The 15,000-nt window shown below is 37.8% G+C and overlaps 1 protein-coding gene across 14 annotated transcripts in view; it reads right to left on the bottom strand.

Moving 5' to 3' along the window:
* The window catches only part of LOC136856274 (neurofilament heavy polypeptide), a 264,779-nt gene that overhangs the window by 101,195 nt on the left and 148,584 nt on the right, over positions 1-15,000 (bottom strand). For 11 of the 14 annotated variants that reach the window (XM_067133979.1, XM_067133983.1, XM_067133974.1 and 8 more), the window contains one exon: positions 8,887-9,015. The exons of the other annotated variants lie outside the window; for them this stretch is intronic. In XM_067133979.1, the coding sequence (XP_066990080.1) occupies positions 8,887-9,015 (129 nt within the window). The remainder of the gene's footprint in view (positions 1-8,886; positions 9,016-15,000) is intronic. 14 annotated transcript variants of the gene reach the window in all.

Here is a 15,000-nt window from a genome sequence, read left to right as displayed (position 1 = left end):
TCAGGAGCACATAAACACAGGGTACTGGCGACAGAGAGACTCGCGGAGGTGCAGGGGGTAAGGAAAGGGGTTAGGGAAAGGGGTAAGGGAAGGGGAGGAGGATTAAGGGAGGGAGAGAGGGAGAGGATGAGTTTCTATATCAGGAAGGTCAGGCCAGATCGATGAGTGCCTGAAACTACTTAATGCGATTCCATGATTTTTCTGGGGGAGGTGCAGAGACTGGAGTGTACGTTGTGGGATTTTATGTTGTTTGGGGGCATTGTGGGAGGGGGAATTGTGGGTCATAGTGTGGGGGAAATAGGGCAGTGGAAGGGAAAGATGCCCACCATTAATATGGTAGAAGATTAGGTACTAGAAAGGTAAGGTGACACAGAATATGAAAATTGCCAATGGTAAAATCCTTCGTTCCAAGATTCTAGTGGGTGTGGGAATTGTGGGAGAGGGAATTGTGGGTAATAGTGTGTGGGAAACAGGGAAGTAAGTATAAATAGGTAAGATTAGAAAGTGAATGAAAAAGTGTCAAATCCTTGGAGAAAAGATTTAAATCCCAAAGAATCAGATGGTTTTGACATGTAGTGAGAATGTGAGAAATATGCAATGCTGTAGTAGGCCTATATATGGAATATATAAGCATGGCTAAAAACTATGAGGAAGACCCCCCAAAAAAAAACTGGATAGATAGATAGATAGAGATAGAGAAAGTCTCAATATTCGCCTTTGAAAAAATCTTTCTTAAAAGATTGAAAAAAAATTATTATTATTCATCATAATCAACAGTAATTTAAAGCTTCATTAACCCTTAATTAACAGCCGAAAGCAGAAATGTCTTAAGGGTAATTAACGACCTTCAAATGACCCAATGATGTTAAATTTCCTCGAGAAAAAAAAATGTTAAATTATTTTTAACAGAGGTCACTACTCTCTTTCATTTCGACCCCATGTCCCAAGGGTTTAAGAATTCGTCTTTGCAATTTTTCATTTCCCGGATGAACTTCGAAGAGAGAGAGAAGAGAGAGAGAGAGAGAGAGAGAGAAGCAAAACTCTATGGTATATGCTTATTAAGTCTAATTACATGTACTTAAGGATAATGACGTCACCGGCATTCATACTGGTTAAGGGATTACGTAATGCTTTCTCTCTCTCTCTCTCTCTCTCTCTCTCTCTCTCAACCTTAATAAATATCCACCTTTCTCTCCCCATCTCCCGTCACACCTGCATTCCCCATGCATGCCAGATGTATGTATAACTAACACATGTTTCTCTCTCTCTCTCTCTCTCTCTCTCTCTCTCTCAATCTTTTCTCCCTCCATTACTAAAATACATTCTTGAAATATATACATTAATATATACAGTATATAAGGGAACTCTTACGTTTCTCTCTCTCTCTCTCTCTCTCTCTCTCTCTCTCTCTCTCTCTCTCTCTCTCTCTCTCACAGAACACACACAGTCTCTCTCTCTTATCTCTCACTACGATGAGTGAGCGCAAGCGCGCAGGCAGGTACTCAAGAGTTACAAAATGTACGCATTTTTAATTTTACAACAATTAAGCTGATCAGCCCAGCGTGTGTACGCCCACGCTTTTTGGGGCAATACGCCCAATACGCCCCTTTTTTCTGGCGCTGGTTACGGAAGGATGGGCAGAAATACACTTCCTCTCTCTCTCTCTCTCTCTCTCTCTCTCTCTCTCTCTCTCTCTCTCTCTCTCTCTCTCTCTCAATCTTTATCTTCCCATTAGAAGTAAAATAATTTTTGAAATAGAAATAAAAATATATATATATTCAAAGATGGCTAAGACACTCTCTCTCTCTCTCTCTCTCTCTCTCTCTCTCTCTCTCTCTCTCTCTCTCTCTCTCTCTCTCTCAGAAATTCATTACCTAAACCCGTTCCTCCCAAAAACTCATCATTTACCCAAATTTTCCTAAGCCCCTACAAATTCATTACCCAATCCTTTACCTTACCTGAGGATTAATTATTTCTCTCTCTCTCTCTCTCTCTCTCTCTCTCTCTCTCTCTCTCTCTCTCTCTCTCTCTCTCTCTCTCTCCAACAGTACCGCTGAGAACGGCCATGCAACTTTAAAAAGCCGTGTAAGAAAGAGGTCTTCAATTCTCTCTCTCTCTCTCTCTCTCTCTCTCTCTCTCAAACACCTGTTGTCCGTTATTCCAGCTCAGATTCCAGGACACGAGAAAGGTGGGTTAGGAATGCCCCTGGGTACGTTGAGTCCTCAAAAGAACATTTTATATATAAGAAGGATTATTATGGCTGCCCCAGTGGCCCAGTGGTTACCGAACTTTCCACCTCGTCATCACTTTCACCAATCTCCACATATCTCGCTTAGATGGATTTACTTTCATTTGCGTTTGGGGTCGACTTATTAACTCTATATCTTCTATATGACGTCTATATAACACAGCCTAGAGGCCCCTATATACACCTCTATAAATTCTATGACAGTTGCTATGTCTGTATGTGCAGATTTTTTCACGTGTTATTGCTAATTCACTCTCTCTCTCTCTCTCTCTCTCTCTCTCTCTCTCTCTCTCTCTCTCTCTCTCTCTCTCTCCAACAAACTTTTCCCTCTCACCATAACTAATTTAGATCCTTGAAATAAATAAATAAATAAATATATATAAAAAGGGAACTTGCTAAGGTTCTCTCTCTCTCTCTCTCTCTCTCTCTCTCTCTCTCTCTCTCTCTCTCTCTCTCTCTCTCAAGACAATGTACCATTTCCTCTTAAGTAATTAGGGCGGGAACAAGATACACTTCCTATCTACATGATGTTGAATACTGTCATGTACACGGCAATTTATACATATACATATATATATATATACATATATTGTAAGGGTCTACATACTTTAATACACTGTAGGGGCTACATATATCGTAGAGGATAAATATATATATCGCAGGGAAAAAATCTCATCGAAATCAGTCAAAGGGTTCTCGAGAAATCAGGTTAAAACTCAAGAGAAATTCCTCACAGGATTACAGTGAGGGTTCAAGCAGGTGCCCTGGGGAACACCAGCTGCCGTGAATAATAGGAAAATAATGGAGTAAAAAAAGGGGATAATTAAATATTAATGACAGATCGCTTCCTCTTGAAAGTGTTGCTAGGGAAGATGATGTTTTGAGAGAGAGAGAGAGAGAGAGAGAGAGAGAGAGAGAGAGAGAGAGAGAGAGAGAGAGAGAGATTGGAAGTCAAGATTAATAAAAACGAACTTTCAAAATTAACATCCCATATATATATATATATATATATATATATATATATATATATATATATATATATATATATATATATATATATATATATATATATATATATATATATACACATAAAATCTTACACACAAACACCACAAACGCACCACAAACAAACGGCAAAGAAACACGAAGCACAAACAATGCACAAACAAGACCAAAGAAAAATAAAAAAAATAAATAAAAAAATTAAAAAATGGCTAAAAATTATTTTGTTGCATTTTGCAATAAGGGAATTGCAACTGAATATTCATAACAGGATAATGTATTATTGTATGAGCGGAATACAGTTTAAAACTGTATTCTCGATACAGTTGTATTTCAGTCAAGAATATGTTGTATAAGATCAATAAGACCTTGTATTTTGAACAATGTATTTTGTATTTTCAAATAATTACGACCTGGTAACCCTATCAATTTAATTCCCGACTTGGCAACCCACCATCATCATCATTTCGACAGGACCCAGGGTTAATATTTAAGAGACCCGAACGGGACAATATTATTTTAAAAGGTATTATTGTGAAAAACCTTCATTGTATTTAGGATAAAGTAACATTATAGAGTTGTTTTCAAATAGAGTTATATTGCTTCACTCAAGACACATTCACACAAGTCAGGCAAAAGAATGTGGAACTAAACGAGCAACCGCCGTATGCAAATGATCAAGGCCTTGAACACGTGCGTATTACTCACTCAGGCTTCTATTTCCGCCGCCAAATTCCTCCCGAGGATTAAGGATTTCATCCTATAACTAAGGTCTGAATGGAATTAATCCTTTAGGATACTACTTAAGTTTGAATTGGAGGGATGCCACTAGGATATTGCCTGGGTCCCATCCTGTTTGATGGGGTTAAGGATTGAGATTTAATCCTAGGTACGGTTTGAATGGCATCCTAAAGGATGCTTCTACCATCCTACAACTATCCTGGCTTGCATAGGAGAGAGAGAGAGAGAGAGAGAGAGAGAGAGAGAGAGAGAGAGAGAGAGAGAGAGAGAGAGAGAATTACTGGCTAGACTTGTTGGATGCTGGACAAGATTACTGGTTGCTTCACAATATTATATCAGGAAGAAGAAGACCTCTCTCTCTCTCTCTCTCTCTCTCTCTCTCTCTCTCTCTCTCTCTCTCTCTCTCTCTCTCTCTCTCTCCGTGACAAGTCTTAATTAGATGATGATCATTTTATTTGCCGTCTACTTCCTAGATTCTCTACCTCCCTGAGACATGACTGAGAATAACAACTGGCTAGAGAGAGAGAGAGAGAGAGAGAGAGAGAGAGAGAGAGAGAGAGAGAGAGAGAGAGAGAAAGGGGTATGTGGAAAAAGGACACAGGATAATAGGGTGAGCTGGAGCCTAGTGGTTACAGAGGGTAGGATGTACAGGGTGAGAGAGAGAGAGAGAGAGAGAGAGAGAGAGAGAGAGAGGGGTAGGGGGGTGTTGAGAATGTGGTCATGTCCTAAATACTACCCCCAACCCCCAACAACCCTCCCTTAGCCCCAAAACTTCCCAGGTCCTACTTTTAAAAAGACCTACACAGGATTCGTTAATCCTGTGGGTACCAACCTCCTCTCTCTCTCTCTCTCTCTCTCTCTCTCTCTCTCTCTCTCTCTCTCATACACACATACACACTCTCTCTCTCTCTCTCACAAACACAGCCCCAACTTCTATCATAAACATTCCTTTAATTGTTATAAGTCTAAAAGTGTCCATCTTTCTACCTCTACCTCCTCCAACATTCCCTCTTCCTCCTCCTCCTCCCCCTCCTCCCCCAACTTCTCCAACATCTCCAACACCTCACCCAAGTCCCTCCTTCGTCCCAACATCGAAACATCTACGGACTACGTGTCATTAAACACAAAAGTCCGGCGGGAAATGTTATAGGCCTACGTAGGCCTACGGAGTCGATTTGGCAACAACGCCAGAGGTTCTTGAGAGAGAGAGAGAGAGAGAGAGAGAGAGAGAGAGAGAGAGAGAGAGAGAGAGAGAGTTGTCTTCCCTGGAAATTCTTGAAAATGTGAGATATCTCGCAATGCACGTTTGGGATGACTTGGCAACTCGGGCAAAGTTTTGGAAAGACTTCTTTGCCGAAAACTTTCTCTCCACCTTTCGCCGTTTTCACTTTCCCCTGGTTCGAAATCGACGCTTTCACTAATCTATAACAAAAAGAAAAAGTTTCCCTTTTGAAATGAGTGATATCGGAGGTATAATCCCACCGATCGCCAAATTAACACGACGCCAAATCCGAAATGACAGGTTTTTGGGGGGGTGACGGTGGTCAGTGTCAGACATCTCTCACGAAAACACATCTTGTACCTTTTCCCTAGGACGGTACGTACCTCGCAATGGCAACGGATCGACGGCAACTTGTTGATGATCGTATGGACGGTGTATGGGGACAGAGAGAATGAGAGAGAGAGAGACGGGGGGGAAGTGAGAGAAAGAGAAAGAGAGAGAGAGGAATGTTCCTCTTGAACATGGCTACAAGCACAGGGTAGAATATCAGTTGTTGCTTTTCAGTCGCTATTTTCTCCTTTATCCATCTGTCCAGCGACTTCTTCCTGGGCGAGGAGATGGGAGGGCGATGGGGGCAGTAGATGGAGGAGGGAGAGAGAGGGAGAGAGGGAGAGAAAAGAGAGAGAGAGAGTGTACAAACACACACACACACAAACCGTAGGTCGACCCGCCCAGCTCAAAAACCCGCCTGTTGGAGACCGAAAACTCTCCTATGTTTCGAAGGATTCCAGCGCCCCCCGGGGGGCGCTGCCCTTCGAAACAAGGGCGCGAGGGCACTCCGGGGACACTGTCCTTACCTTGGGACTCCCAAAGACCGCGGCTTTCAGTGTTAAATATCCACAACGAGGGGCGAAGCAAGATCACCCGGACCTCACCAGCTAAGGCTCAATGACAGCACTGAGGTAGGGCGCCATGTTAGTATCGGGCGAGGCCATTCTCTCCCCACGGGGGAGGACGGATGGTCCCTCCACCACCACCACCACCGCCGCCGCCGCCGCCGGAATCTCCCTCTCTCTCACACACACTCTCACACTCTCTCTCTCTCTACGGATGGAAAAGGGGGCGATTTACTCCTTTACACAGAAAATTAAACTTGAAAATGAGCTCAAACTCAAACCTCTCCATTGACGGCAAAAATCAAGCAGTCATCGCGCATCGGGCACGCGCTTACCAAACATGTGCGTATAGTAAACAACACTTCTTAACAACTTTACAACTTTACCAATAACAAAAAACCCTCTCAGATACATAACCCTCGTACAACTTAACGCTTCAGACGCCCAATGTGGGCGGGAATCACCCCCAAATCCAAATTATGACGGTTAAAATGGGCGCGTATTTTGACGATATATATACGCCCTTGGCACCTCTTCGTTACCTACGGAATATCGATTTAGGGAGTGGGGGGGGTTGGTTTAGGGGATAGGGGGTTATGGGTAAGGGGTTATAGAATATAACCTCTTCCTCGCCTATATAACCTTTGCCTATACAACCTTTGGCCTACGCCTGGTTATAGAAGACGTATTGATATAGAAGCTGTTATATTAATTAATTTTATATGTATTGTAACGTCTATAATAATAATAATAATAATAATAATAATAATAATAATAATAATAATTTTTTAACTCTTTCTCTCTCAATCTTTCTTTTGCCATTTTATATCTCCCCTATTCCCGAATCCTCAACGTTTCCACCCCATTCCAATTTCCCCAGGGCGCCGGATTCCCGGGAATTCCCCCGGGGGGCCCAATAAATCAATCAACCTCTATTAAATAAGGGGGCTTAGTACTTCCTCCATCGAGTCTGGACAAGTTCAAGACCGGTTGTATAATAATAATAATAATAATAGCAATAATCACCTAACTTTTTAACAGGTATTATTATTATTATTATTATTATTATTATTATTATTATTATTATTATTATTATTATTATTATTATTATTACAAGAATAAATTAATTAACAATTAAATAAATAAAAAAATAAATAAAAATAAAAATTTAGATTAAAAAAATTCCCTAAAATATGATTTTTTTTCCATTAACAAAAAATCACTATTATAAACAAGCTACTTAGAGCGTACCTTGATGCACCGTGTACCTACCTAACTGCCTGTACCTCGGCGAGACGTATTAGGTTACAGCAGAGGTACAAAGTGCTTTGAGATAGTGAGTCCTTTAGAACAACAAATGAATGAGGGCTTCGATTAAAGCGATGTTTGTTCGAGAGAGAGAGAGAGAGAGAGAGAGAGAGAGAGAGAGAGAGAGAGAGATTCTCTCTCTCTCTCTCTCTCTCTCTCTCTCTCTCTCTCTCTCTCTCTCTTTTGCACACACATATAATGTCTAGACACGGATTCAAGATTCAAATAACGTCATTATGGCGCCCGTATACATTAAATCTCTCTCTCTCTCTCTCTCTCTCTCTCTCTCTCTCTCTCTCTCTCTCTCTCTCTCTCTCTCTCATATAAGGGTCCCCGCAGTCACTCGAATCTAAGAATTCAATCAAGATATTTTGCACAGTTTTAAAGAACTGAGAGAGAGAGAGAGAGAGAGAGAGAGAGAGAGAGAGAGAGAGAGAGAGAGAGAGAGAGAGAGAGAGAATATAAATATTTGCATTAGACTCATATAAATTTTCCTAAGTTATAATTCGTAGATTATATTACTTTATATTTAATTAAGAAAAGAAGATTTAATAATAATAATAATAATAATAATAATAATAATAATAATAATAATAAAAAAAATAAAGAAAATAAAGAAAATAAAGAAAATAAGATTTACTTAAGGAAACGTTTTCTTTGATTCCATTAAAGAAAACGGGAATTTCATGGTAAACTATAGCGTTCCTTCAGCACACTCGAGACTTGACGGTAACTTAGAAAAGTTATATAAAATAAACTTATAAAACAATATTATACGGACTTTTTGTTCTTATAAATGCAATATACATTGAGAGAGAGAGAGAGAGAGAGAGAGAGAGAGAGAGAGAGAGAGAGTTGTCTAAAGAAGGCTTAACTCAATACTTATATAGATGACCTTTCGACGTCTTAATTTGTCCCCAAAGCCCCCATGAATAGGAGGAGGAGGAGGAGGAGGAGGAGGAGGAGGAGGAGGAGGAGGAGGAGGAGGAGGAGGAGGAGGAGGAGGAGGAGGAGGAGGAGGAGTTCTTTGTATGTTATGTGGTGTCAACTCCTGCCTACCGTTCACTGATTTGAAACACCTTGGGATTACTGTCTAAGTAATCCCCACCCTAGAAGGGATTTCACGTGATATTTTGGATTTTTCGGGGATTAGGAATGGTGGAACTCTCTCTCTCTCTCTCTCTCTCTCTCTCTCTCTCTCTCTCTCTCTCTCTCTCTCTCTCTCTTAAACAAGAGAGATAGAGAGACAGAGAGAGAAAGCTGTGAAAATACCTTTCATTTTCAGTCAAAAAACTTAGTTTGGTGTCCATTCTGCCTCATATCTTAATACTTATTAATATTTCCAAAGGTATACAACTTGCAAATGGTGTATAAAACTAATATAAACCAAAAAAAAACAACAAACACTAACAACAACAACAAAATAACGCCAAAAACAACAGCTAAAATAACAACAACTCTCTACTCACCCGAATTTCTGCGAGACGGGGTCCCTAAAGGCGAGCGTTTCTTCCTCAGGTATTCTTTCTTCCTCGGCCACGGGGGAGTCGTAGATGAGTGTCTCCACCATAGAGCCCTTGCTCGACCCGAAGGACACTCTGCAGGGCGGCGCGGCGCCCCCCCCGGCGGGAAGAATGCAGAGAGATAGAGAAAGAGAGAGAGAGAGAGAGAGGGAGAATGTTAGTTATGGTGGTATGATTGTGATAATATGGTTTGTATATAAATATATTTATATTGAATAAAATTAAATTAAATAAAATATATAATTATAAATAAATAAATAAAACTATATTTAATATAAATATATATATAAAAAAATATATTTATACATGCAATATACTTGACCACTTACAAAATTATTCTGTGCAATAACACTATTAACAACAGGGCCTCATTTAAACAGGGTTATACATAACTGAGGCTCTTATTACAACTATAGAAGTAACAACTTTTCAAAAAAGTTACAATCTTTCAAATAAAGTTATAAACTTTCATAAAAAAGTTACGTTTCAAAAAAGTTACTTTTCCAGAGAAGTTAAAACCTTTCCCCATGAAAGTTACAACCTTTCAAAAAAGACGCCTTTCCAAAAAAAGTTACAACCTTTCACAAAAGTTACAACCTTTCAAAAAAGTTACCTTTCTTAAAAAGTTACATTTTAAAAAGTTACAACCTTTCAAAAAAGTTACTTTTAAAAAAAATTTTAAAGTTACAACCTTTCAAAAAGTTACAACCTTTCAAAAAAAATTTAAAAGTTACCATTAAAAAACTTACAACATTTTACAAAAAAATTACAACCTTTCGCCAAAAAAGTCACAACCTTTCCCAAAAAAAGTTAAACGTTTTCCACCAAAAAGTTACTTTTCCAAAAAAGTTATAACCTTTCACAAAAAAGTTACAACCTTTCACAAAAAGTTACAACGTCTCACAAAAAGTTACAACATTTCACAAAAACCTACAGCATTTCACAAAAATTTACAACCTTTCAGAAAAAAGTTACAACCTTTCACAAAAAATTTAAAACTTTCCAAAAAAGTTACAACTTTTCCCAAAAAAGTTACAACCTTTCCAAAAAAGTTACAACCTTTCACAAAGTTACAAGCTTTCACAAAAAGAGTTACTTTAAAAAAAGTTACAACTTTTCAAAAAGTTACAACCTTTCCCAAAAAAGTTACCTCTCCCAAAAAGCTACCTTTCAAAAAAGTTACCACCTCTCCAAAAAAAAGTACAATCTTTCACAAAAAAAGTTACAACCTTTCAAAAAGGTTACTTTTCCCCAAAAAAAGGTACCTTTCACAAATGTCACCTTTCAGAAAAAGTTACAGCCTTTCAAAAAAAAGTTACAACCTTTCAAAAAAAATAATTAAACTCAAGTATTATTTTTCCAATTCCTCTGGGATTTATTTATTTTATTTTTGTCCTCAGTTCCAGTTACCAACTTTGGACTGACTGGGCACAGTGATGATGAAGAATATAGGACATTATTCTCTGAAGAATTTATGATTTTGGTGGTGAAGTGATCACACACTGTTGGTGGTGATTTTGGTGGTGAAAGGACAGAGAATATATATATATATATATATATATATATATATATATATATATATATATATATATATATATATATATATATATATATACACCACTTCCATTAACAGAATGGAAAGGTCGAAGTCCACATCCGCAGTACTGAAATATTCATCAGATTATTGCATACCTCATGTCTGATATATTACTGAGAGAGAGAGAGAGAGAGAGAGAGAGAGAGAGAGAGAGAGGCATATATCCGCGTGAGAATCCATAAAGTATAAAAATAAATATAAAAAATGAAATAAAAATAAACAAAAATCAATGCAAAAGCATCTAGGATGAGGCCGCCAGACCAGCACCACACCTCACTCCCATGTACGTTCACTGAGCCTAGATGATCACCCTTCCAAGCACTGACCAGACCCAACGTTGCCCGAAAGCCTCTAACAAATAAAAAACTTAAAAACAGATAAAAAGATAATTAATGTTAGATCAAATGTCACTACAGCTGACTGCAGTAACTATGACCTTTTCCAGTTAGTCTGGAAGTTGATTCCAGGATTCCAGGATTTCCCTTGGTTCCAGGTTCCAGCACGCATACACACAAACATAAATAACAAACAAAGACACAGAGCCTTGGATATCATAAACAAACCAGCGCTCACACACAAACATAAACAAACAAACACATAATGGAGAGATTATTTCAATGGTTTATAAAAACAAACATTATGAGTTTGACTTCACAAACGATCACAAACAAACAAACATAAACAAACAAAGACACACAGCTTTGACTACCACAAACAAGCCAGCGCTTACACAAACCACACAAACGAATGTTTAATGGTGAAAATAATTCTATGATTTATTCAAACAAACACTGAGTTTGGTGACTTATGAACATACAAATGTCACATACAAACATACACACAATTTCTTGTTAGATAAATAATAATAATAATAATAATAATAATAATAATAATAATAATAATAATAATAATAATAATAATAGCAAAAAATTATCGACCACTTATTTAATTATAACACTTAAAATAACCACAAAAATAATAATAAAAAATCAAAAAAAAAAAAAAAAACTTTAGCAATTACTACATCAAAAGACTACAAATTTAAAACCGATAACATCCTCAGTGTGGTATTTTGGTAACCGAGCCACCTGGTGGCCAAGGTTATTTTAAAACGAGACACGAAGGATCAATATAAGTTTTATATGGAATGAACTGAATTATTTTTATGGTATTAAAGAAAAATTTTAAAAAAATACATATAGATTTTTAATTTAATATATTAATGGACCTATCTTTTTAATAGTTCAAAAAACAACCCCCTCATTCATAATACATTTAAAATCCCTGGAAAGGGGGCAACTACCCACTTATCTTGGCAACCCAATCAAGAGTATATTCTCAAGTTCTATATACACTGGGCCACTCACCAACCAATTGCCTCTCAGTCAAGGGGGAACAAGAAATCATTACAAAGTGGCTGAAGCTTTCTCAGCCTACTAAGAATTCCTGTATTAAATATGTCTTGAGAATTTAGCCTCACAAAATCACAGCCCTGAGATCAATCCCACGAGGAAGAAACGAACGAAGGGTTGTTGCCTCAAATATCCTTTGTGCTTCTGTTGAAGAAGGGTATAAGATGAATATATATATATATATATATATATATATATATATATATATATATATATATATATATATATATATATATATATATATATAATGTAACAAAGATAAACAATCGTCGCCGTCGTCGCTGCCAAACGTATGATGATACATATATATTTTACTAAAACGGTGCCAGAAGTACGATTAGTACCTCGACGCCGTGCTTTCAACGCTTGACAGATGTACGATGAGTTGACGTGGACCCAAATGAAGGCGATTTGATAAAACCTATTTTTTAGATTTCTATATATAAGTTTTTAAAGGGAAATATATAATAGACCGTATGAGACTTGTATGAGTCTCGTATCGGTCTTAGAAAGTTGCCAAGCGCTTCCATCAAGCAGCCGATTGCAGATGACTCCCCTATAAATAGATGTGACATTGAACTTGGCGTATCGATTTCTGTCTGAGAGAGAGAGAGAGAGAGAGAGAGAGAGAGAGAGAGAGAGGGGAGTGAGGGTGGGGAGGAGGAGCTGTACACTCTAACCTAAACCGGATAACGTTCAATAACTTGAGGAAAGCTTTGGACGTGAATGCAGACAGTGCATTCTCGTCACTAAATCTCTTCCTGTCAGGGAGAATATCTCTCTCTCTCTCTCTCTCTCTCTCTCTCTCTCTCTCTCTCTCTCTCTCTCTCTCTCTCATCACTGAATCTTTTCCCATCTCTCTATCTCTGTCCTGAGTTGGAAACTCAAATTATTTTGTGAAGAATTTGTTTCTCTCTCTCTCTCTCTCTCTCTCTCTCTCTCTCTCTTATCTATTCAATAAATTGTGTACCTGGTGGGCAGTTGGATGTTGGGCGTCGCAGTTGCAAAAATTAGAAAGAATAAATTAAAGAAGTATTTTGTCAAAAATCATAACACCACAATAAGAAATATAATAACAAATAATAACAGGTTATAGAAATATGAAATTGATAAAAAAAAAAGGTCTCGGTATAATGCTGTACGAGCCGCGGACCCACGAAACTTTAACCACGGCTCGATGGTGGCCTAGACTACGTCGCTGCCAGACACACGATCATGGCTAACTTTAACCTTAAATAAAATAAAAACTACTGAGGCTAGAGGGCTGCAATTTGGTATGCTTGATGACTGGAGGGTGGGTGATCAACACACCAATTTGCAACCCTCTAGCCTCAGTGGTTTTTAAGATGTGAGGGACAGAATAGTTTTCTTTGGCAGAAAACTAAAATCGTGAGGAACACCTGTCAACTACAGAGTAATAAAACATTAAAAAAATGGATCTACAAAAACATTATAAAAACAAATGCAATAAAATGGTGTTTTGGCACTAAAGGGTCAGGAATATTTTTGAAACAAAAATATAAAAAAAACCAGGAATATTTATGAAACAAAAATATAAAAAAAAAACAGGAATATCTATGAAACAAACATGAATAACTTGAAATATCTATAATAAATGTAAAAGACAGGAATATTTATAAATATAAAATAAATATTTAAAAAACAAAAAATAAGAAAAACCAGAAAATTAAAAAAAATAGAATCCAGGAATATTTATAAAACAAAAAAACACATTTTTAAAATATAAAAAGAAAAAAATTCCTTAAAAATCTATAAAAACAAGAAATATTTATATAAAAAAATATTAAAATCCAAAAATCTTCACAAAAAACAAAAAAAATATAAAACTAAAAAAATAATTGAACACAATGTTTTTGTTACCAACCCTTGAAGCTCATTGCTTCCCCACGCCCACCCCACCCACCAACCCTTTCAGCGCCCAATTACCACCATACCCCACCCACCCCACCACTGATGTCCCAATTCCATCACCGCCCATCAACCACCAACCGGGCGTCACGCCCATTTAGCGTCGACAATGGCATCTGCTCCGCCCATAAAGGGCTCGCAAAAAACTGAGGGGGGTGAGGAGGAGGAGGAGGAGGAGGAGGAGGAGGAGGAGGAGGAGGAGGAGGAGGAGGAGGAGGAGGAGAGAATGAGGAGGAGGAGGAGGAGGAGGAGGAGGAGGAGGAGGAGAACAGGAGAGAATGAGGAGAAAGAAGGAAACATGAAAAGATAATGAATAAACCAGGAACAAAAGAGGAGAAGATTAATTACCCGACAGAATCTGGAAATGAAGAATGAGTAAAGACTAATATAAATGATAAAATGATAGATATGAAGAAATATGAAGGAAGATAAGAAGAGGAATAATCATAATTATGTTTATTATTTTGGACAATTCATGAGGCCCTGAACATATATTGACTTGTGTATTAAACATATCAAATATAATAATTATATTATATTTCAATAAATATATAGGTTCTTGTGTCCTTGAAAATATAAACGAAAAATTAAATGAATATATATATAAAAAATAAATAAAAAATAAAGTGTTTGATCAAACCCAAACGATGGAACATTTGGTTACGACCAGAGCTATGTACATGCTTAAAAATATGCGCGCTCGCGCGCCAAATAGGAAGGCCCTATGTGCGATCTTGTATACATAAACAAATAAATAAATAAAAAATAAAAATAAATAAATAAATTGCTAGAGTATTCCCTAATGACGTAAAATTTTGGTGCGACCAAAAACCTCTATTTGCCGAGAAAAGTGCGCGCTCGCGCGCCAAATAGGAAGGCGCGTTGCCGAGCCCCAAATTACAGCCGATGAGATTCGGAACTCAATCACGACAGCATCTGGTGATCAACCGCAATCTCCAACCTCCTCCAAGGGAGAGAGAGAGAGAGAGAGAGAGAGAGAGAGAGAGAGAGAGAGAGAGAGAGAGAGAGAGAGCAATAAATATCCTCATAGTATCGAATTATTTCACCTGTGGAGTTACTTAGCCCACAAAAGGTTGTTATATATTAGTTTCTCTACCCAGG

This window comes from Macrobrachium rosenbergii, chromosome 35 (assembly GCF_040412425.1).
Source record: "Macrobrachium rosenbergii isolate ZJJX-2024 chromosome 35, ASM4041242v1, whole genome shotgun sequence".
Classification (NCBI taxonomy): domain Eukaryota; kingdom Metazoa; phylum Arthropoda; class Malacostraca; order Decapoda; family Palaemonidae; genus Macrobrachium; species Macrobrachium rosenbergii.
Note: the sequence above shows the minus strand (reverse complement) of the source record. Positions and strands in the feature narration are given on the sequence as shown.